At 48.1% G+C, this 23,441-nt stretch overlaps 1 protein-coding gene across 2 annotated transcripts in view; it reads right to left on the bottom strand.

The window, feature by feature from the left end:
- Positions 1-9,294: 9,294 nt before the first annotated feature.
- The window catches only part of ETS1 (ETS proto-oncogene 1, transcription factor), a 62,731-nt gene continuing 48,584 nt past the window's right edge, over positions 9,295-23,441 (bottom strand). For both annotated transcript variants that reach the window (XM_082660629.1, XM_082660630.1), the window contains 2 exons: positions 10,957-11,075; positions 9,295-9,691 (listed from right to left, as the gene is read on the bottom strand). In XM_082660629.1, coding sequence (XP_082516755.1) covers positions 9,476-9,691; positions 10,957-11,075 — 335 coding nt within the window. In that variant the 3' untranslated portion in view covers positions 9,295-9,475. The remainder of the gene's footprint in view (positions 9,692-10,956; positions 11,076-23,441) is intronic.

Below are 23,441 nucleotides of genomic sequence, written 5' to 3'. Positions count from 1 at the left end.
TGCAGCACAGTGATCCCTTAAGGTTTGTTTTCCAAGATGGAAAATAAAGGCATTTCAGCCCTTCCGTGGATAAAAATAACTTGCTGTTGATTTTGAAATTTCAAAATCATTTGTCTCTCCCGCAGACCAACCCGTACAATGGCACTTTGTGAGCGAGAGAGCCCTGTGCAGGGGCCACCAGGCCCGGGGTCCTCCGCCTGCCGACGGGAGGAGACGGGGAGGCCTTGGAGCCGGCCCAGCGTTGCTGTTGGACGTCATTCAGAAGCCCCCGCTGGGCGGGGGGAGCCCAAAGAGGAACACAAACAGAGAGAAGAGTAGTGGAAAACGCTGAGTCCTGGAGCTGGCCAGAACAGCGTCCGCCTTTCCAAGCCTGGAGCCAGTGCTCTGCCCACCTGCAGCTGCGACAGCAAGCTAGCCGTGCCAGGCAGGGGAGCCTTGGCACTAGAACCTTCCGTCCTGAGGCCTGGGAGGGCAGAGCAGACACACCTGACTCTGCAGACAGCCCCTTCAGAGCCCTTACCCTGAATGCCGAAGTCTTCTCCTTGTCCCAGGAATCCAGGGGAGAAAACCGTTCTCCCAAAAGGGAGAAAAAGACTTTCTCGAGCTGTAGTTTCTCATTTACTACTGGGTTCCCTTACATAACACTTACTATGTGTCAAGCGTCAGCACATATTAAATGGCAATCACCGTACCTATCCTGTGCCGTTGATACTATTATCCTTATTTCATGGATGAAGAAATCGAGACACAGAGAGGTTCATTAACTTGCCCAAAGTCACACAGCCCCAAAGCAGCAGGGCTAGGACTTAACGCCATGCAGTTTAGCCTCAGAGTCCCTACTCTTAAAAGTCACTGCCTTTTCTCTCCAGCCTATGACATTTCCTCTCTAGATATATAAGATAAGAGAGACAAAGAGAGGAAACTCAGGTGGAGAATAAAGGGAATGGGTGAGAGAAAGAGGAGACGTCACCAAGAACTGGCACAATAGAGAGATTTAAAAAAAAAAAAAAGCAGGAGCCTGTCAGTCTCAGAGAAGCGGTGTGAGACCAAGATATAGAGATGGTAAAGTGGCCTGGTAGTAAGGGAAGACGTCACAGAGCTGGTCAGACCCCTGCTCTTTCTTCCGCACCAAATGGCATTCTGGGAATAATGCTTAGCGATTGCAAAGCAAGGGGGGCTGAGACAGCTCCCGGCGGGCTGAGGAGTGACCACTGGAGCAGAGAAACCAACACCTCCTCTTTCTCTTCAATTTCAGCCTGGGGTGGAGGCGGGTGCCCAGGGCTCCATGGAGATCAGCACCCTGATGAGAGGAGACAGCCTATGTCATCACCCGGGGAGGCCTGTCACACCCACTTGTAAGCTAAATAGCTCTTGTTCTCAGAAGGAAGGGAGGGTAGGAAGGAAAGAAGGAAGGGAGGGAGGGAGGAAAGGAAGAGGTGGACTCTTTCTTGCCTGTGCTGGAGGGACAAGCCCTCAACCTTCACGGGATACAAAGGATTGGCCTTGGAGTCAGCAGAGCTAAGACCTAATTGTGCCTCTGTCACCAGTTAGCTACGGGACCTCAGACCAGTAACCCAAACCCCCTTCACCTACACGATGAGAGGACTGGATTTATCTCTAAAGTTCTTTCCAGATCTAACATCCATGCACTGGGGATATGGTGACCGAGCACAAGGACTGTCATAGTCATCTCTGGGTACCACCCAAATCCCCGTGCTCGCACAGCAGCCCACCACCCACCCAGTCCCAGGGATTCTATCACCTGAGCACCCTGCTCATCTGCTCACAGCTGACACTCTGGCAGGCTTCAAATGAAATCGTTTTCCAGCTGGTCTCTCTTCCTCCATCCTTGTCCCCTCTGATCTGTTCTGCTCTACAGGCAGAATAGTCCTTCTAAGCACAGATTGGGTCATGTGACTTAGCCTGTGGGAAGATCCTCAGGGTCCCGCCTTACTCTCACCTGGCTCACGAGGGTTTGAATGATCTCCTCCCCATTCTCCCCTCCTCGCCTGTCACCATGACTCCGTCGCACCCTGTGCTGTTTCCACAGAAACACTTCCAGACTGAGAAATGGAATCTTTCCTGCCAGGTCGGTAAACAAAGGATGTTGCAGTCATCAGCGATTGCGGCCACAACTGCAATGGATGTGAGCTGGAGAGCCCTGAGGGAACTCAGGAAGGAAAGAATACCTGCCTTCTAGCAGCCATCAGGCTGCAGCCACTCCCCACGGTGCACCCTGAGGAGACTCGGGATGAGAAAGTGCAGGATACTGGCCCCAGAGAGCTGAGGTGCACATCAAAGGAATGATTCCAGTGATATAAGCCTTCCACCACCCCAGGATCCAACCTGAACACTGGCATTTAGCAGACTGTTGGAATCCATCAGAACTAATAGAAATTATTGTCATGATCAATTCTGAATCAATCAATTTTATGCCAGGATGTTTTTTTGCCTGGAAAGTGGATGAGATTTAATGAGTAGAGGAAGCAGTTTGGGGCTGGGAGGAAAGGGCATTAGAGTCAAGAATGAAATTTCAGGATTTGCCTGTTCCTGCCCAGGGCCAGTGTCTTGAGCGGACAGTGTAGAATGGGCAGGGAGAAGGTGGTGGCATTCTCTTGACCCCGGCAGCTCTCACAAGTGGCTACTGAAAACCTCCTTGCCCCTCACATGCTATCATGTGGAGAGACCAGAGCCAACCTGACATCAAAGTTCTGAAAGATGCTACGGCCGAGAGCCCACTAGAGCCTGGATGGCAGGATAAGAGATTGAGCACAGGGGGGCTTCCCTGGTGGCGCAGTGGTTGAGAGTCCACCTGCTGATGCAGGGGACACGGGTTCGTGCCCCGGTCCGGGAAGATCCCACATGCCGCGGAGCGGCTGGGCCCGTGAGCCATGGCCGCTGAGCCTGCGCGTCCGGAGCCTGTGCTCCGCAACGGGAGAGGCCACAACAGTGAGAGGCCCACGTACCGCAAAAAAAAAAAAAAAAAAAAAGAGATTAAGCACAGGACTAGCAACTCACCAAGGCTCTGGGGACTGCCCGGCAGCTGGTGAGAGCCGGCCACTGTTGAGTCCCCAGCGCTGCTCTGGGCAGATGGGTCCCTGTCATTACCTTGGGCATCAGCACATTGAGGGATCCCGGGCAATCGAATGAAACCGGCTTTCCCAGGGTGAAATATTTTCCAGGAAAATGGAAAAAAAAACGAAAGGGGCTGGGGCATTCAGTAAAACAGGAAATGGCAATGACCAAGGGGCAGAGAGGCCAGAGCCACCTTTCCCAGCTAATTTGAAGTTCTCAATTCCCAATAAATGGGATTTTTTTCCCCTCAATTTCAAGCCTTTTAAAATGTTCACTGGTCAATCAACACCTGCTTTTATCAGACTTTCTTAAATCCCTGCCTCATTGCAAGAGAAGCCAAGAAAGCACTTTTCTCTTCTGATATTTGCGGTTTCTGGAGAGGATTCCTGGAACTGGGAGGAATCCCAAAGAGCAGTGGATAACCAGCAGTGTGCTGAGTGGTAAGCCCATCAAAGGGCAGAGGCCAGTCCTCGGAGGGTCAAGCAGCCCTACATGTGAGCTAGAGAAAGGCCTCTGTACAACTGAAATTGCACCACAAACCACCACCCAGAGCAGCGCTGGGGAGAAGCAGAGGTTGGAAAGGGCTGTGGGAGTGGAAAAGGCTTCCTTACTGAAAGAAGACCGTCCTTGTTCCACACTCGGTGCATGAAGCATCCCTCTTAGTAACCAGGGCTGTGGCTTCCATGGAGGGTGAGCCATCAGCCAGCATCATCAAAGGAGACCTTTCAGAGCTCCTGGGTGGCAACGTGGCGTCATGGAGACAACAAGGGTTTAGAAGTCAGATGGTTCTGATGAACCTGATGACCTCTTGTGCTCTCTTCCACTGCTGGTTTCCAGAATAAAATAAGTTTCATGCCAAGTAAACACGGGAGGTGGAGAGATACCTTCACGGGGTTGACAAACTCACACTCTACAGCAGTGAGGCAGGGATGTAAATGTGTGGGGCTGAGCCATGCAGACAAAACAGGAGACTCACGTGCATCTCGAAGTGGGCAGCCTCCACTCCGCGTCCAGGGGTGCTTGCTTTACGGGAATGACAGGATTCCAAGACCACCCCATGGCCTTACTGCCGGACACTGTTCACTTGAGTTGCAGAAGTGAGTCCCAACACTGTGAAGGCCACACTGAACATCTCTGTGGCATAGACTCAGTCCTCAGTCAACCTGTGTGTACCCTGTAGTCTCCACGGCCTGGCTTGTTTCACTCAAAGTACAAATCACAATCCTCTTTCTTTTTCAGGTTAAAATGGTTAGACTTCATTGTACAGGTAAGCTCTTTTTGGTCAATTTTTGGTCATGATTTATTAATTTATTTTTAGCATGGGTGCTATAGCTTGCTCCAAAGCCATAGCAGTCTGGAGCCAGACTAGGCTTGGGCCATTACTTTATCCTACAACCGCCCAAAAGCCTGTCAAACTCTGTAGAATTTTGACCACCAGCTTCTTTTGAATGATTCCTCTTTTCCCTGCATCTCCTTCTCACCTTATCCCGTTCCCCCAAATCCGGAGGGAGTTTTAGAAGACACTGTCTGTCCACCACCCCAACTCCAATATGGTGGTCCCAGCAGTGTCATTAAGAGAGCACCAAAGCCTAGGTGTCTGAGAGTTCCCCAGCTAAACTCTAGCTCATAGTTTGAGAGGCCTAAGCTGTTTTCGTTCCAGTGTATCTTGTATCTTTTAACCTGGTCAGCATGGAATCACATACTTCGGGGGAATAAACAGCAACTTGTCACTGAAGGAAAGTTCTCTGACCAAATCCTAGACTGAGGCAGGAACCTATTCTCTGTGTCCTGTGGATTCAGGGGGAGAAGAGCTTAGATGTGGCCTCGGGTTGGCTGTGGAGTTGTGGCTTTGCCCAGGCTGGCAGCTGAAGACTGAAAAATGTAAGGACCTCCAGCCGTCTCCCCACAGTGCCCCAGTGAGTGGCGGTGGCTTGACTGGGTTGTAGACCGGAGCCCTCCTCGCGGCCAGGCCAGCTCCCTGACCACTGGACCACACAGTCGGTGTTTAACGTGCACTCAGCAAACCTCAGGCTCCAGGCCTGAAGAAACCGATTTTCCAAAAACAGAGTTCTCTTTGTGAACGATTCAGCAAAAATTCTCTTTCCAGCTGTGAGTTGGGATTTGTGTTGCAAATGCTGGTGTTTTAAAGACATACACCTTCCGCAGTTCCAACAACAAGAGAAAAGCACCACGCAGGATGTGTTCCTAAACCCTCCTCCCCAAAGCACCTATAAATACGATCGGATTGATGACACTGGCTGCCGGGGGCTCGGATGGATATTATCATTCCCAGTTTTCCGCCCCAGTGAAAGAGCTGGGGCCACGGAGATGGACGGGATGGGTCCGCATTGGCACAGGACAAAATGAATGTCAGAAGGAGGGAGAAGAATGCTGCTCCTGGGCATGGACCAAAGATGTTCAACTCCCCGTGTTAATATCAGAAACTTTACCTAGTGGAAATCAAATGTTTATCTGTTGAGTCATTAAAAATTTTCTTCATGTGCCTCTTAGTTCTCCAGGCGCGATCAAAATGCGGTATGATGAGGCCAGGGACATTCCACAAAGGATGATACCGTCTATGTCTAACTGGGATGTCACATTACACTTCCACCTATTCCTATTATAGTTCTCACTTTATTAGGAAATCTTTATCTGAAATGGTGTAGAGTAAGTTGAGATCAGCAAGACAGAGTCGCGTTCCTTCCTGTGCTTGTCTCTGGTTGGTTAATCTGTCCCGCTTTCACGCATGAACCAGACAGGAAAGACTGAAGTCAAACCCACATCATTATGAATGAATTTCTTTGCTTTTAATCTCACACAGTTTAAAGTACAATATGAAATCAGGCTACAGTATATAAAAAATTCTCCAGCAAGATGATGTGCCAGCACCAGCTCCTAAAATAAACAAACAAAAAACTCCCCAGAAGAAATTTTTTTGCATTTAAAAAAAAACACATAGAAACTTACATCGCTACATCTCTAAGCTACCTCAGTTCCGAGTTTTAAAAAGCACCTGCTTTTCCTTTTTTTTTTCATCTTGCTTTTAAATTTTCAGCTTTTAAAAAATATAAATTATATGAAAATACAAGTTGGAAAATAGTCAAACACAATATAACATCTTTTTCACCCCTATACTTCTGAGCTTAAAAAAAAAGTATTCTAAAACAAGTTCAATAACTGAGGCAGTATTCCTGATAGAGATAATTTCCTTTTAATCTATATATTTTATATATGTATATGTATACATATATTTATGGTTCCTCGAAACTTCTTTGGAATGTAGATAAGAGTTCAACACATTTATATAGACCCCAACAGAGAAAGCAGCATGCACAGCATGACTAGGAAAGAGAAGGTGTCATTTTCACCATGAAGATTAGGCAGGTTAATGCTCTAAAACCCAGAGTGTTCGTCTCCAAAGTGAGGAAAAGCATATCTGATCTTTGAATGCTACCTCCAATCCCCAAAGCCACAAAACCAGGGCTCTGTGTAGGGAAGTCCCTCCCCTGACTGACTGCAGAAGGGAACAAAAGTGACCCTGAACCCTACAGCCAAAACCAACACAGGTTAAGGCATCTCCAGGAAAATAAGAGTTTCACCCAGCTCAACCAGATTTGCCCATCCTTCCTCTGAAGTTAACATGTTTTTTTTTTTGTTTTTTTTTTTTAAAAGCAGAACTCCAACAATTCTGCTACATTTCCAGTGTATAAACCACCCACCACTCTTCCTGGGATGGTCTCTGGCCTTTGGACAGAAGGAGAAAAAGCATCTGGCCAGATCGACAAAGCTGTCTGAACTCATACACTATCTACAAATACTGAAAACGGTGCACTGAGAGAGAAAGGGCATCTGAGCAAACAAGCAGCTGAAGGGCATGAGGAAGCACTTGCTTACATCTTATCTGCTAGGGAATTACGGCAGGACTCACACGGGGGAGTTCTCAGCATCATTGTACAAGGAAAGGTTGTTGATGAGTTGAGAAAGTGATTTTATGCCTGGTGGCAAACAAGCAGTGACCGATGCCCGGCCTTGGTCCTACTCTCGCCCACCACTGAAATGCGGAAAGACTTCACAAGAAAGCCCCGGGATTATCTCAGCTGCAGTTTTGCACGTCTGCAAACACACACACACATGCACACGCACACGCACACGCATGCACACACACGCAGGCGCACACACATCTTTGCCAGTGCCCAACAGAGATCACATCATCTAAGAGAAAACAATGTAGTCCAAACAGTTCTGCCTAACACTCCCTGAGCAGCTCCTAAAATATTTCGAGAGCTTCATTAAGGCACCTGCATCCGGAAGAAGATCAAAATACACAGCTGGGCTGAATGCAGCCTTCGCTTTCCAAGCAGACGCTCCGATTTCTCAGTAGGAGGAAACGCGTGAATCACAGAGCTAAGTTCCTGATCGTTCGGGGTCTGCAAGAGGACCTGGGAGAAAACAATCCACTTTCTTGAAGCTACGCTAGAAGGTAGTTAGTACTTCCAGTTTCTCAGCTGGAGCCCGTCCTAAATATTTCTTCCCCTTCCTCACTGAAGCCCGAAAAGCCATCCCTCCGTCACCTTCCTTTGAATCAGGCGCCTGTACAGCCGGGGAAGCGGGGGGGGGGGGGGGGGATCCTACTTATAGGAGGTGCTTTTCCTTAGTGGTCAGATGTTGGTCCTCTCTCCCCAAACTCCATTTTCAGATGACCCTTTACAACACCCCAGTTGATTATGTTTGTAGTTCAACTTTGGGAGAACTAAAAGTAGATTTGAATCCCATGGACCACCTTATTCCTACACCCCAGCTCCTTTCCTAATAGTTCCTATATCCCTTCAAGTCTTCCTTCCTCTGCAATTACTAACCCTTCACTTACCCTGTGCCAGAATAACGGATCCAAAGCACGGGGCCCTCACAGCATCTGCGCTATGCACCATGCTTGCCCACCCAGTCTCACCTGACACCCGACTCAGCTGCCTTAAACTCTTCAAAGGAAAGCCTTGCACTTCTCCCAAAGACAGCCAAGCCCCATTTTATTCACAGGCTCCCTTCATTTCCATGGCTCCTACAACTCAGGACATCTAAATGGCTTTATCAGACGCTCTCCAACTCATGTCATGTCTGTAGTTACTCTTTCACTCACCCATCAGAAAGCTGTACATCTCTCTCTACTGAACAACAGAGTGGGGGAAAGCAATAAATGTGGGATGCTGGGGAAATAATACACAAAGGAGAAAGGACAGAGTGTTAGTTGGGAATGACATGCATTCAGGACTTATTTCTTAAGGCCTGAGGGGTAATGCCCGTGCATACGGATTTTATTCCAAGTCATGTACGTTACAGGTCTAAAACCAGTAAAGAACCAGGTCCATCTTCCCCCTTCGATCCCCTTTCCATGACTTCTACAGTGCTCCTACATTTACTGTGGTCCACAACCAGGGCTGCAAAATACATTCAGTTCGCAGACTTAATGCTTAGCTCAACGTTAAGTCCAGACTCTGAGAATCCACTAATGACAAGTAAGTAGAAGGGTGTGATCACAATTTTTAAAAACTTACAGGTGAAATTCACATGCACAGTTCCCTTGTACCCAAATCAGCCTTATTTTTTCCTCCACACATCAGTCACATGAATCTGGGATCCCCGATCTCAGGGACAGCGCTTTTTCTTTCCAGTGGGGTCTATATAAACAGTTTCCTTTCACTGTGACAGAATCCTCAGCCAGCACATAAAAACAAGATTGCATGGTACAGCGATACTGAGACCACTTGAGAGCTTAAGACGATTTTTAAGAAAAAAAAAAAAATACTGGCACAAAATTTAATAGAATAAATTTTAACACAAAAACAGTTTTGGTCCCTCCCCACTGAAGTCCACCTTTGTTTGGAAAGTAGAATAAAAGGTAAATAGTCCTTGGTTTTTAGTGCATCCCCCAAAAAAAGGCTTTACCCCACCTCCCTCTTTTTCACCCTCCCAGACCTAACAACAAAAGGAAATTAATGGCCTTTTATTAGTCTCATGACTCCTGATGCATCAATTTCTTTTGCTAATAGGTCCGTAACTCAAGACACATTATTTTTTTGTGGATGATTTTTTTTTTTAAATGATTGGACACGTTAGTCTCTTCCTCCCTTAAGCCAGATCCTTCAAGCTTCTAAGAAGGCCCTTGTCTCTCTCCTGAAAATCCGCTCAAGAATTTCCCATCCCACCCACCCCACAAGTCCTGGCTCTCCTCCTCCAACGGCGCACAATTGATTATAGCTGCAGCTTACTTAGCTCCCACCCCTGAATGTAAAAAAATGAGTTCTGGAAAATTAAAAATAGAATAACAATTAAAAATTAAGAGTCCGACCAACGTGGTTGTTCTTTGAAATGTCTCAGCAGAGTTTCTCCGGCCCCTTGGTGTCCATCACTCATCCGCGTCGGGCTTGACGTCCAGCATGGCGTGCAGCTCCTCGGGCGTGTACCCCAGGAGGCTCTGCAGGTCACACACAAAACGGTACACATAGCGTTTCCCCGCCGTCTTGTGGATGATGTTTTTGTCATAATAGTAGCGAAGGCCACGGCTCAGTTTCTCATAATTCATCTTAGGTTTGTTTTTCCTTTTTCCCCATCTCCTGGCCACCTGAAATTTAATTTTAAAAAAAGGAAGAGGGGTAAACATCTACAGGATGATCCAAATGTACATGTTTATTTGCCTGCACCCGTCCATGGTGACCCACGATGTTCAAGAAAGGGTTAGAGATTCATGTACATAGAAGTTACTTTTCTGACCAATCTTTTCTGAATTCCGAATTACAAGGGTTGGGCAACAATGACAGTGAAGTTGATTCTTTGAGTTGATGAAAACACAGTGACCCTGAACTTCTAGGGAATGGAGTTAAAGCATCTGATATTAAAAAATAAAAAAAGAAAAGCAACACTATAGTGTCTCCTCTTACCCTGTATTATTAATAGAATGTCCTTGCTTTGAAAGCATGAAATCTAATGCAAGGGATGGACGGCTGAGCTGCCATCACACCTGCCTTTCATCAACAGGAAGCATTTTTTTCTGTACTGGGCACAGGGCTCCTCATGTCTGCCGGAAGAGAGAGGTTGTCTCTCTTGTTCATTGTTCTTTATCCTCAGAATTGGGCGTGGCACAGAGCAACCACTCGCCAAGTGTTTTTTTGTTTTGTTTTGTTTTTATTTTTGTATTGAAGTATAATTGAGTACAATGTTGTGTTAGTTTCAGGTGTACAGCAAAATGATTCACTTTTATATATATATATAATATATATAAAACATATATATTATATATATATAAAACATATATGTTATATATATATTATATATATATATCTATTCTTTTTCAGATTCTTTTCCCTTAAAGGTTATTACAAAATATTGAGTAGAGTTGCCTGTAGTATACAATAGGTCCTTGTTGGTTACCTATTTTATAAATAGTAGCGTGTATATGTTAATCCCAAACTCAATTTATTCCTCCTCCCCTCACTAAAGCATCTGTTAATGAAAACACAAGTTAATGTGAAAATTGTACCAATCTTCCAAGGCCTCTCAAATTGTCAGACCCCTTCCATATTCACAGAGCCACAAGACCAGGGAGGGCACAAAGTGAGAGAAAGCAACTTGTGTCTACAAAGGGCCTACTAGGTGCCAGGCACTTTATGGGCATCATATCAATTAATCCTGGAAAACAAATGGCCAATGTAGATATTTTCACTATTTTCCAAATGATGAAACTAAGGCTCAGATGAGGTCACCCAAGTAGCAGGTGGCAGAGCTGGGATCTGAACCCTAGAAAATGTCATCAACCCCACAGAACCCATCTCCAGAGCTCTCTCTCATCCTCCCTCAACAGGAGACTCTGTGAAGTCACTCCCTTCTTACCTCATCTGGGTCAGAAAGCTTGAATTCCCAGCCATCTCCAGTCCAGCTGATAAAAGACTGACAGGATTTGTCGGTGAGTAATTCCAGAAGAAACTGCCACAGCTGGATTGGTCCACTGCCTGGAGACACAAGCCATCGTGAATCATTACACCAGATGCTCCACACTCTCAGCAACTAATCCCATCACGGGCCACTCCCGACCCCTCCTCTCTCAGCCCATCAGCCGGGGGAAAATGAAGGCAACACAGAGCACAAGAGGTACAGGAGGCGCTCGGAGCTTGAACAGACTGAACAGGTGAAGAATTCCTACCAAAACAGCCCTTAACACAGAAGAGCGATTGCCTTATTTGGATCGACTTAAGGGTCAGTCCATTTTTATTGCTAAGCAAACTCCAGAAAGAAAACACTGTATCGCTCCTCTGAGATACTCTAAGGCAGCATAATCTTTTTTGCCTTCAAAAACGAAGTCATTAGTTTTGCCTTACAAAGTACTCAAGGTATGAACCAAGCAAGGAATGCCTCTACCAGTTCCAATCAGAAGTCAGAGCCCATAAGCAATCTGGACACAGCGTGGCTAGGAAAGACCCAGTCCGAGTAGATGAAGAAAGCCTGGCACGCTCTAACTCATACAGGAAAACTTGACTGTTTTTAGACTCTAATCTTCAACCTGAGTTTCAAATTTGTCTGATCCAAAGTAAACTGGGATTCAATAGGAAACAAGCTTTACGTTGCCTCTCAGTCTAAAACAGAAATGTCCTTTATGACCTCTAAGGGCAAACTTTTGTTATGTCTTACACGTCTATAAGGCATGTTCACATGCACCATCTTGCTTGCTCCTAAAAGCCACTCTCTACCCTCCTTATAGGCAAGGCACACTGGGCTGACTGTTTCCATTCTACTGGTGCAGAAAAAGGCGCTCAGAAAAGTGATGTGACGTTGCTCCAGGCACAATTAGAAAATGGTGGGCCTACTGCCCGGGCCGTGACTCCCAGGCACCAGGGTAACCTTGATGGACGCCTGTGAGCAAACAGCAGCTGGTCTGGGAGCTTCCTTTGAGCTCTGGGACAGCCAAAAGAAGCAACTGCTATAGCAACAGCTTCCTAGTGGTCCCTCCTCAGCACAGCCCAGGCTCAACAGGGAAAATGAAATATCTCTACCTCATCCTCACTCTGAGTACTTTAAACCCATCTGGCAAGAAATAGCTTACACAAATTCTAGAATTAAACGATTCAGCAAATGCCTACAAAATATATTAACGTTTGAGGAAACAGTCCCAGGAGCTACACCGGTAAAGCCTTACCCTTCTCTGTTTCTACCCCTCGCTGAAGAACAAGTTCATGGACAGCTTGGACACATTTGCAGGTTTCTTAGCAGTTGAATAGTCACCAGCTACCACCCTCTGCCTGGAGTAATGTCCTAAAGTGACTTCCTATGAGGAATCACTAAGAAGTCATCCGGATGGACAGGAGTAAGAAAAGAGATTTCTATTAAGAAATGCTATGGAATTTTTGGTGGCAAAATAATAAGAAAAACGCAGTTATAATAGCCCTTGTGACATAATAGGTTCCCTGAAGAAGTGGAGAATGAGTATAGATACTCACAGGATCCCTGAAATGAGACATGTAAGGAAAAATCAACTACTACAGTCCAAAACTATGTAAATAAGCCAGGGAGTTCACGGTCCTCTCCTGGGTCAACCACATAACGCAGGCGTGAGAGAGAGTGGGGTGTTGCTTTCAGACACCTGGCAAAGGAAAATATGAACAGCAGCTATGATTTATCGTGTACCTACTATGTTCCGTAGTAACAGGCGATGCTTTATAGCATCTTATTTATCCCTCACAATAAGTCCATGGGTGGAGGCTGTTGTTATCGTATTCGTTTCTCCCACTTTACAGCAGAGAAAACTGACCCACTGTGAGGCTATATAACCTGCCCAAGGCCGCGCAGGTCAGAAGTGGTGTGGCTGGAACCCAGGCAGCCTGACCCCCAAATTCTTCATCTCGACACTCCATTGCCCCTAGGCAAGACCAACCCAGAAGCTGGCATCTAAACTGCCCGCTGGCTGCAGTGGTCCCAGGGATCAAAGGACCCGGCTTTCTAAACACATGTTCTCTTGCCCGCTTCTCACAGCAAGCAGTCCCGGACACTGGGCGGCCAGTGGTCCTCCAGACACAGCCGCCACTAGTGACCTTGGTGTCCACCGCCACAGGTGGCACTCCCAGCCCAGTCAGGTCCCCTCGTGGTCGCCGTTAGCCTACGTAACTCCATTATTTCTCCCCCCACTAGTTACCTTAAAACCTCTCCCACACTACTTGTCTTAAAATCCCTTTGGGGAGACAAGGGGGGCTAATTATACCAAGCTGAGGAAAGGGAAAGAAATATGGGGATTCTTGTCCCCAGGCAAGTCCTGGCCATTGGCTGGCAACAGCAAGCACGTCCCGAGTCCGGGGAGGGCGGTCCAAGAGCCACCTCCGTCCTCCACCCTCGAGACGTGCGGCCATCAAGTGGGGAAGGGGCTTTGATTAGCGTCGCTGGGACCGGCGCGTGAGGAAGGGACGTCAGACAGAACTATTGCCACTGCTCATGCTGCCGCTTCCTGAACCGAGATGTCCGAGACGCAGGCCCTGCAGCTCCAGACCGTTCTCTGTGTGCCTCTGACCCCTGGTGTCTGTGGATGTGGCCGAGGGCGGGGTGAGCCCTTGCATGTGGGTGTTTTCGCTTTTCTGTCATTGTGAGCCTTCCTTTGCTCATAAGGAACATAAACTGAAATCTGGGAACTGGGTGGCCAGGTCCTAGGTGTGGTGTCCTCTAACTCTTTTTTTTTCCTATTTACAGAAGGGAAGGGGGAGGATCAATACGAAAACCAGATGCCTAAAGAAAGCACAGGGCCTGGGATGGGGAGTCTCTGCTGGGCTGCGAAGTCAAAACAGCGGTGATGTCAGCTCAAGGCTCCTTCCTCAGTTCTCGAGGAAGAATCCAGCCAGCCCACTCAGGCCAACCACGCACGCAGGGCTCCCACCCAGGGCTTTCTGGAAGTTGCCGCTAACCCTTCAGAAAGCGCTCACGGTGACCCCGAACGAAAGGGATCCGTGATGCCTCCCAGAGATTCCTCTCTTGTACACTTCTGCTGACACCCCGACCCTCCTTTTGGCTGTGGAGGCAACAGAAATGGGAAGGACGTGGGGTTCTTTTGCCGGCCAGAAACGCTGGGTCAGGGCAGGAATGTGGGCGTCAGGACGGCTTGTCCGCCGGCTGGACCAGTGGACAGTCCAACACGGGAGCCTGTTTCCACAACAACGGGGTTGTGGGAGGGCCTGGGAGGGGAAATCAGGGCCACCTGACAGGCCAGCACTTGGAGGTGGCTCTGGGGTCCCTGGTGACACTGACCTCCTGGCCAGAACCCAAGTCCAGCCCCAAGGGAAGTTCTCAAGCCCCAGACTTGTGCAAACAATGGCTGAGGCTGGCCCTCCCGGTCCGAGCTCTCCCAGGGGCTGTTTCTGCAGCGCTTGGAGTTGGTCTGTTCAAATCCTCAGGGCCGGGCTCCATCCCGTGCCCTCCCTCCGACACGCCCTCACGTGGTAAAGCCTTTTCCTCTATTTTCCTGGCACCTCCTCTCCGCTCTGGGCCCAGGCCCACACACCCACCCAACTGGACTGTGGTCCCAATGACCTTTGTCCCAGGGAGCAGAGAATGGTACTAAGAATAGTGCCAGTCATGGGAAGGGGGAGCTCATACACCAAATGTGACTCACAATGGTGTCCCTGTCCAGGGGCCCCGAGGCAGTCAACAGCGGCCTTCACCAGGCTGCCCTGGGGTGTCACACTTCAGGAATCCAGTGGCATCACTGGGAAACTATGCTTCAGAGCTCTGAACCGCAACAACAGAGGGGTCCCTGTTAGAAGGAAGTCTCTCCCCCAGGCGGTGCGGGAGGGAGGGCCCCTGCCCCACTCACACACACCACCCCCTACCCCGCCGTCGGCCCCCTCCCTGGCCGCAGTGGGGAATTTCCTCTGACTGCTTTGTTCTTCTCGGCTTCTGGGGGGAAGAGGAAAACTCTTAGCGCAACACTGACAGTCCTGATCTGAAGACTGTGACACAATCTCAGAAGAGATAATATCAGGTGGGTACCTGGAGGGACCGCAGGCCAGCAGAGCAAGTCTCACACGAGGATGCTTCCCTCCAGAGGCGACCCTCAAAGCACTTCAAATCCAAGGCTACGATCTCTTTTTTTGTTAAGGCGAAGCTTCAAGTCAAGTCTTACTCATTTGGTTGTTTATGTCCCTTTTCTTTGTCTGGGGACTGGGAGATCCCCATATCCGTCTCAATGAGCCAGGGATGGTTATTTAAAAGCCCCTGCTTTTTTACTCCCTCGCTCCGAGGCTAAGAAGTGAGCAACTTCGGTAAAAGGAAAGCAACGGCTAGGATGGGATGTTAGAAAGGCTCAGGATCATAATTCTTTCCGTGGGGCCACGTATAGGTATCTTCTCAGTTTCTAGGCTTGGGGGTTGCCTGCCATGGCAATGAGCTCGCTGCTCATGAACGGGGGTCAGGGTGGGACTTCAGTTTTTCCTTTCCAGTTCAGCTGCAAGTTCTCACTCTGTCACCTGTGCCCAGCGCGAGGTTAACACACAAGAGTGGAGCCCGGGGCAGCGGCTCTCTCGGGCAGCCTCCCATCATGCTTTGCTTGCACCAAGACCGGCTCCGACAGCTTTGTTCTCCCTGCATCTCTCTCACCACTAGAACACATGCTCCAAGGGCGGGGACTGTGTGTTTTCACTGCTGTAACCCAAAGCCTGGGACGGTGCCTCACCAACAAACACCAGCTATCAAAAAGCTATTTGTTGTTAAGTGACTCCAGCTGTTGGCTCCCTGCAAGCCTGGGCTGCGTCTGATTGACCCTTCTGTGTTCAATGCCAGGCCTGGGACCTCGTCTCGGACAGGTGCTCGGTAAACATTTACTGAACTGCATGATTCAAAACAACCCTCCTCTGCAGAAAGGTGTCAGGGTTTAAAAAAGCGACCCAAACTGCTTCTCTCTATTAAACTATATTTGGGGCCAAACAATATGGGTGACTCCCAGGCTACGTTTCATCAACATGGTCCCCAAAATAAAAACGACCACACCTCCTGTCCTTTGGGGAATTCATTTGCTACTTTGAGAATCTAATCTCTGCAGCTCGACTCTCAAAGTCAAATACCTCAGTGTGGGCAGGACACCACATTTATTTTAACCTATGAAACTCTCATGGTTGGTCACCCTTGCAACAGGGTTCACTCTGCCCCAATAGCACACATCTGACAGGTGGTTCTAAAACAGAGGAACGGGACCGACTGGCCCCTCCCTTTCACCCAGGTGTCTCTACCCACAGCCAAACGATGATGGCAAAAACAGAACACTCAAATCCAGAAATGACCCATCTGTTCACAAGTGTGAACTGTCTTTCAGACTACTGCAGGAGTGCCTACCTCTGGGGGTGGTGGGTCACCCCGGAGTCTCTAAGCATCACCCCCTTCTTGTCAACCCCCTTCTAAATTATCATTCACAAAAGATCTCCAAGTCCCTCTGTTTCCATTCAGTCCTTATGAAATGACGTTTAATGACAAATTGAACAGAAAGCATCCTGTCAGTCTCTTGCCCTCTGGGCCAAACTCAACATGAAGCGGCACCGTCTTCTGCCTGAGGATGAAGGAGCCACGAGATGCACTGCTGGCTGGTGTGGCATCCAGAGCACTGGGATTTTCAAAAGAAGGAAGAGTAGAGACTGCTTCATACTTTGGCTTGGCTTTATGCCTGTAGGTGCCTTTTCCCACCTCTTCTGAGTTATGTCCCTCCGTTGCCCTCAACTCAACCCAATTTCACCTCATCCCCAGCACAATCTGTATATGTACGATACATTCTGTAACTGGCCAAGGTGCCTCGGTTCAATGAATCACTGTAGATCAATAGGTTCTATACACACGCTCCTCTATAATGGCTAGTAACACAAGGGCAGCAATCGGGGATACGAGTTCCAATAATTCAACTCATAACCACAAACAACTTTCTAACAGGCACCTGAAAAACACACCTCATGGACGTCATGAGGGGCAACATGTTCGTGCCCTTGTGTTTATGTATTGCTGGTATAGCCAGGACTTAACAATGGAAACAAGTTAGAGAACAATTAAAACCAGCTTTTAATGTCAAGTCCATGTCTCTGACACGTTAGACCAAAAGAAAGAAGGAAGCATTTCAAAAAATTTAAACAAACAAACAAACAAAGATGTCAGGCATTGGACATACTGACAGAGCGATAACAGCAGATAGTATCGCATAAAATGAAAATATATACAGGATGGTGGGAAACGCCCAAAACAGGGAGTCAAGTGTCTAGAGCTTTGATCCCAATTCTTCCCCGATTCACTGAGCGACCTCACGCAGCTGGTTAACCTCTCTGGGCTTTAGTTTATCTATCCCTAAAATGAAAATAGTTATCCCTGCTCCTCTCTACTTTACAGAGATGTAGATCAAGTTCCTATTATTAAAAATAAACATAAATATAAATATATGCATATATATATAAAGAGCTGACCACAGCGCAGAGCAGTCTGGGAACAACATAAAACACGACAATGGAGGGAATCCCCTGGCGGTCCAGTGGTTAAGAATCTGCGCTTCCACTGCAGGGGGCACGGGTTCAACCCCCGTTTAGTGAACTAGGATCCCACACGCTGTGCGGCGCAGCCAAAAAAATAAAATAAAATAATAAAACACAACAATGGAAGAATTAAACAGCAGAAAAAAATATTTTTAAAAGCAGACTTTTCCAAAAGGAAAACAAGAGAAAAAAAAGATGGAGTTGAAAAAAAAAATAGCAAAAGCACTAGATCAAATTCAATGATTCTTCCAAGAATTCAACTGGCCTTTTATACGGCAACTTTGAAAAAGGAGAAAGTTAGAAGCTAAGACAAAATGGTTAAAGTATGTAAGTGTAAAATGTTTTAAACACTGTAGATGAGAATAACCGGTTAAGGTTTTTTAAAGTGAGGGATAACTCTGAAGTTCTTGCTCTAATTCAAAGTAGGCAGGCACAAAAAGAGCAGATGCAAACTGCTTTGCAAGTGAAAGTATCACCGACATTTTATGGTTTGGGGAAATCTTGGCCACAGACAGACTTAGATCCTCTTTCCCCCAGTGCACGTTTTTCCCCTCCTAATCATTTATACCCATCACCAAAGCGCACTCCACCTAATAATTATGTAGGGCTGAGCTAGAATGAGTCCAGCATTCCCCACAAATGTCTGTAGTTTGGCCCTAGAAACAGATCCCATCACTATTAACTGAAGGAAGAGCAGAAAGTCTTGCCCAGCTATTAATGTCCAGGACAGTCTGGGCAGTGAGTCTGGGGCTGGCAATGGGTCAGCCGGGCTGCCCCACCTGCGAAAGACGAAAGTGAGGCTCACTTGAGTCTGCCTGGGGCCTGAGAACAAGACAGTTACACACTTAAGTATCTGGAGGAAAGGCCCTTGTTTTTGCTTGGGCTCCTTACACCTACGTGTGTTCAAAGTACACATGTGTGGGAGCGGCCGCAGGGAAAGGAGACCCTTCCTCTCTTAAAGGGGCAGCCGGTACTCGAATGCAGGCACCTTTCCTCCAAACCCAGGAACTCTGCCTAACCATGTTCAATCCGCCACTCAGACACACACTTGGATAGTGAGCCAGCAAAGCTGAAGGCAGGAAGCGGGCTTCTTTACAGCTTTTCCTCCTGAGGTCTGCGAGGTAACTGATTGTTTTAAGAAGTCACCAGAAATGGGTAAGGTTTGGATTTGAGGGTGCGGAGTGAAAATTTTGTTTAGAAACCAAAATAGAAAGAAAAAAAAAAGCTTTATGTCACTAATGTAAATGTCAAAAGAAAATGCCTTCCTAAGTATGTAGGGGACAAGAAGAAAGAAGGAGGTCTTCACTGATTAGAACTAGAAAATAGGACTTGAGAGTTCTGAAGCCTGGACCTTTTCTAGTAGGTTCTCAAATGCCATCTGAGCTTTATTTTATCCTAGGGGGTAAAGTTTCCCCCTCGTACCAAGTTTCCCCCTCGAGAAATGACTAGTTAACGTATTCAAATTCTTGGGGAGGTGACTAGATCCTAAGCCATCATTTGAGCATATAACTTTTCAAGCCTTTATCTAGCAAATAATTTCTGAACACCCCTCAAATGTAAAGCATGGTAGCCAGATTGGGTGGAATAACAGAAGAGGGTACTAAAAGCAGCATAGAGGCAGCAGAAGAAACACTTCTGTTCCACCATAATGGGATGAGCTGAAAAGGCGCTACCCACGCCTTTAAAGAACAAAGGAGCGAGAACCCAGCCTCGAGGGGCCTTCACGAGAAACTGCACCCATCTCAGCTCTGAAGGTCAAACACCTCCACGGAGCCCAGCCCTAAGAGCACCTCTCCCGCCAAGCAAGTCCCAGCTTCCTCACCGAGTTCAGACTTTCACATTCACCCACCTTAGGACAACTTTCACTCTCATTATCTCTCAGGGAGAGGTGAGTCACACAGCAAACAATGCAGTTCGGTAAGTTAAAGTCAACAATAGGCACTGAATCCAGAAGCCCGTCGTGGGCCACCAAGAGCGTCGGAACCACGGTCTAGAGTCCTGCTGTATGACCAGCCAGACACCACGCTGATCAGTCAGGGATGATGGGGCCACGACCGCATGCTGCTGGGCCCTCTGGCCACAGGCAGCATATGTGACTCCATCCACCCTGTCCCCAACCAAGGTCAGGCTTCCTGGGGCTGCTCCAGCCAGGAATGGTGCAGAGGGCACAAGAGGCCATTCCTGCAAGACAGAGAGCTCCCCAGTCTTTGACCGAGGAGTCCCATCAGCCTGGCCACACCTCTCTTGGAATTGAGCTGCAGTTGGAGGCTCTTCCTACCTGCAGCACAGCCTGAAGGCTCCCCTGCCCTTTCTTCCTCTTCCCATTGTGTTCTTCAGATGTTCTCCCCCGAGTCTAATCGTGCCTTGGCATCTGCAGACCCAAACTAACATGCTACTAACGTTGGATATTTTCCTACAAATTGTCTGACGTTGTGAAAACCTGTGAAAGGCCTCTCCTTTGCTGTTTGCCGTGTGACTTTGGGCTAGACTTCTTCCCCCTCTGAACCTCAATTCCCTCCTTTGTACAATGAGGATAACAGATTTTTCCTCATGTGGTCATTGGAGACAGTTAAAAAAAAAAGAATGCGTATGAAAGAGTCTAGCACTTAGTAGGAGCTCAACACACATGTGGGTTGAGCTGAATAGCTGAAGGGACCTAATCTGGTATGAAATATTGGCTGTGCCCCCAAGATACTGCCCGGAATTACTGGCATTCTGTAAGTCAAATCCATCATCCCCTGACCTCGAAGAATGTAGAACTGTATTGAAGGACAGAAGGTCTGGAGAATAATACGAAACAGTGGTAACAACGAGCACCTAGAGGGTGCTTCCTGTGGACCTAGCACTGTGCTGGGTGCTTTCCATAAGCTATTCATGGAATTCCCACAATAATCCTAGGAGATAGGAACTCCTATTATGACCATTTCGCAGGTGAGAAAACTGAGGCACAGAGATGTCAGCTTGCCCACAGTCACGCCGCTGGTCAGTGGCAAAGCCAGGACATACTCAGGCTGCCTGGCTCCAGAGTCCATACTCTTAACCCCACCACGATGAAGCCTCTGCAACATACCCAGTGGTCAAACAGCCTGGATGGTCTCCTGTCATGTGCTTAACCTGGATTTAAGACTGAAGGCATAAAAGTGACAGACGGGGTGCTGATAACCATCCTATCTGTAAGCATCACATGAAAGTCACTTTAGGGAGAAGAGGGAGGGATATACAGAGGCCCTAGAACAACAGGGGTTTGAACTTCATGGGTCCATTTATACATGGATTTTTTCTTTATAAATACATTGGAAAATTTTTTTGTACATTTGCAACAATTTGAGAAAAACTCAGACAAACCGCATAGCCTAGAAATATGGAAAAACTAAGAAAAAAGTTGGGTATGCCATGAATGCATAAAATATACGCAGATGTACACAGAACAGACAAAAAGTGTGTAAATCGACTGTTTATGTTAGCAGGTCAACAGTAGGCTAGTAGTTAAGTTTGGGGATTATACTCGGATTTCTGACTGTGTGGGAGTCAGCGCCCCTCACCCCCGTGTGGTGTTCACGGGTCAATTGTAGCACCTCTTGAATGGAGTCTCCACGCCGGGGAACCACTGGTCAATCAGTGTCCAGAGAGGCAAAGGCATCCAGGGAACCAGGACATGCCAAGGGGCGAAATCTCACAGAGCCCTTCCCAGCAGAGGCTGCGGGAGTTTCCAGGCCGGCTGTTCAAGGCCGACAGGACTGTGTGGATGCCTCGGCAACACACTGGCTGAATTCTGTTCAGTGGAAACATCTGACTTCAAAGACAGAAAGGTGGAGCTTCAAAGTGGAGACAGAGTGGAATTCCAGAACTGTCACCACCCAGTTCCACCACTTGGAGTTAGATTTTGTTAAAGAAACAGTGACCCAAATAAATGGGAGACTCAGAGACTCCTTTAAAGCTGGGGGACTGGGTCCCCAGAAAAGATGTGTCATCGTGTAAGTTTCCTGCCTCCTAATCCAGGCACCCACAGGCCTCGGCGAGTTGGAACGCCAGGGTCTGAGATTCTGTTTTGTGAAGTATGAAGGGGCCTCTCCGCCCCAAAGGCAGCTCGCCGGAGCTACCGTAGCTGCGTCCAGACCCCGGGGTGGCTCAGCCAGCTGCGGTCTTCAAGGGCAACTGACGGAAACAGGGAACCTCCCTGTCCATATTTCCGAAGCCAGTTAGAAGAAAAAAATGAAGAGTGAGGCCAAATCCTCCCACCGTGTGATCTTTTCCACGGGTGGCAGATGATTAAGAAAAATGGTCCCAAAGCGAACCAGTCAGGAGGCGGAAGCAGTGGAACGTCCATGCAGGCAACACCAAGGGGCTTCTGCCCCCCCTCCCCCTCCAGCCCAGAGCTGCCAGGGAGATCTCCTTCCCCAGCCTCCAGAGTATTTCCCCAGCAGCCTCATAACTGAGCAGCATGTTAACCCGTTACTCCAGTGAGGTCCCAAAGGCACTCCACACACCCCCTTAGGACCCAGCGCCAAACACAGCACAGAGAATCAGAGTCCCCCCGGCTTCTGGCAGCAAGCCTCCAGTTAGGCTCAGGGGGTCTGTCTGGCTTCCTACAGCCTGCTACTCACAGGGGCCTGTGAGGAGAAAGGGAAGATGCTCCATCTGCCTTTCTCACTGCCAAGCTCTTTTCTTCCCAGCCACCCAGGTGCTGTCCGACGATGGTCTACACCAAGACTGTGATGCTGCCTGTAAGCCTGAGGCCAGGCCCAGCCTCGCCTGGGCCGAGAACCTCAGGGCCCCTGTAACAGGCAGTACTGCACGCAACAGGCACCAGAGTTCTACGCTCATGTCAGCAAGCTGGTTCTTCTTGACTTTAGTCAATTCACACCCTTATCGCGACAGCAGGGACATGGAAAGACTATATTCCAGAGCTTGGCTCAGGGAATCACCACCCTCCCCCCATTATAAAACTCCAGGCTGTTCCACCTGTAGACGAGCATTAGAATCTTCTGCACAGATTCACACTGCACTACCCTGCTCCGGTGAGGCGCCACCCCCCTTCCTCGTCAATGACTTAGGCTCACACCAGAAGCTTCCTCGGTGGTTGTTTGTACCTGAGGACGCTGGGATGATTTTGCAATCCAGCTTTCCGTCAGAAAACTGTGATTTCAGGAAATGCCATCCAATCTCAGGTTTCATTCTGAACTGAAGGGCTTTGAAGCACTTCTTTTTGCAGGAAAGTTGTTTATTTTCAAATACATGTTTTAGCAGTAGCTTTAGGTTCCTGAACCCTAAAACTCAGTGACCAGTCAGATCCCCCAGGTTCTGGGCATGGCCCAGGGACTCTGTTATTCTGTGACGGTGGACGGGCTCTAATTTATCTACAGAATAGCAAGAAGAAGGTTTATCTCAGGCCAAAAGCAACAGGGGAATACCTAGGGCTTCTATTTCTACAAGGCTGGTACGGCTTCGTGTGATGCCTCACGCAAAAATATTTGCAAGTTGGATTCCTGACGGTCCCATATCGAGCCTTTAGGAGACTGAGGGATCAGCTATTCACAAATCGGCCCAGCACGGTAAAACATACTTTCGTTATAGTTACTGACTAGCTTTGGGCTCAGCTTTGCTCAGGCTCCAGGATAAAGAAGAGATCCTCACCACTTCATCAACAATTACAACACAAAGCTGGGGCTTCTCCTAGACAACGACAACACGACAGTTACCAGCAGGCCTGCTCCATACCAACTGCAGAAGTGATAGGAAAGGATTCCTTATTTGTAGCAACAAAAGTCTGGCAGTCTGGAGTGAAGCTCTATAAAGCTGATTTACAGAGCAATAGCTCCAACTCCCTCCTGCCCCCAAGACCCC

This window comes from Grampus griseus, assembly GCF_964374135.1.
Source record: "Grampus griseus genome assembly, chromosome: 8".
NCBI lineage: Eukaryota > Metazoa > Chordata > Mammalia > Artiodactyla > Delphinidae > Grampus > Grampus griseus.
This window is presented reverse-complemented; position numbering and strand designations above follow the sequence as displayed.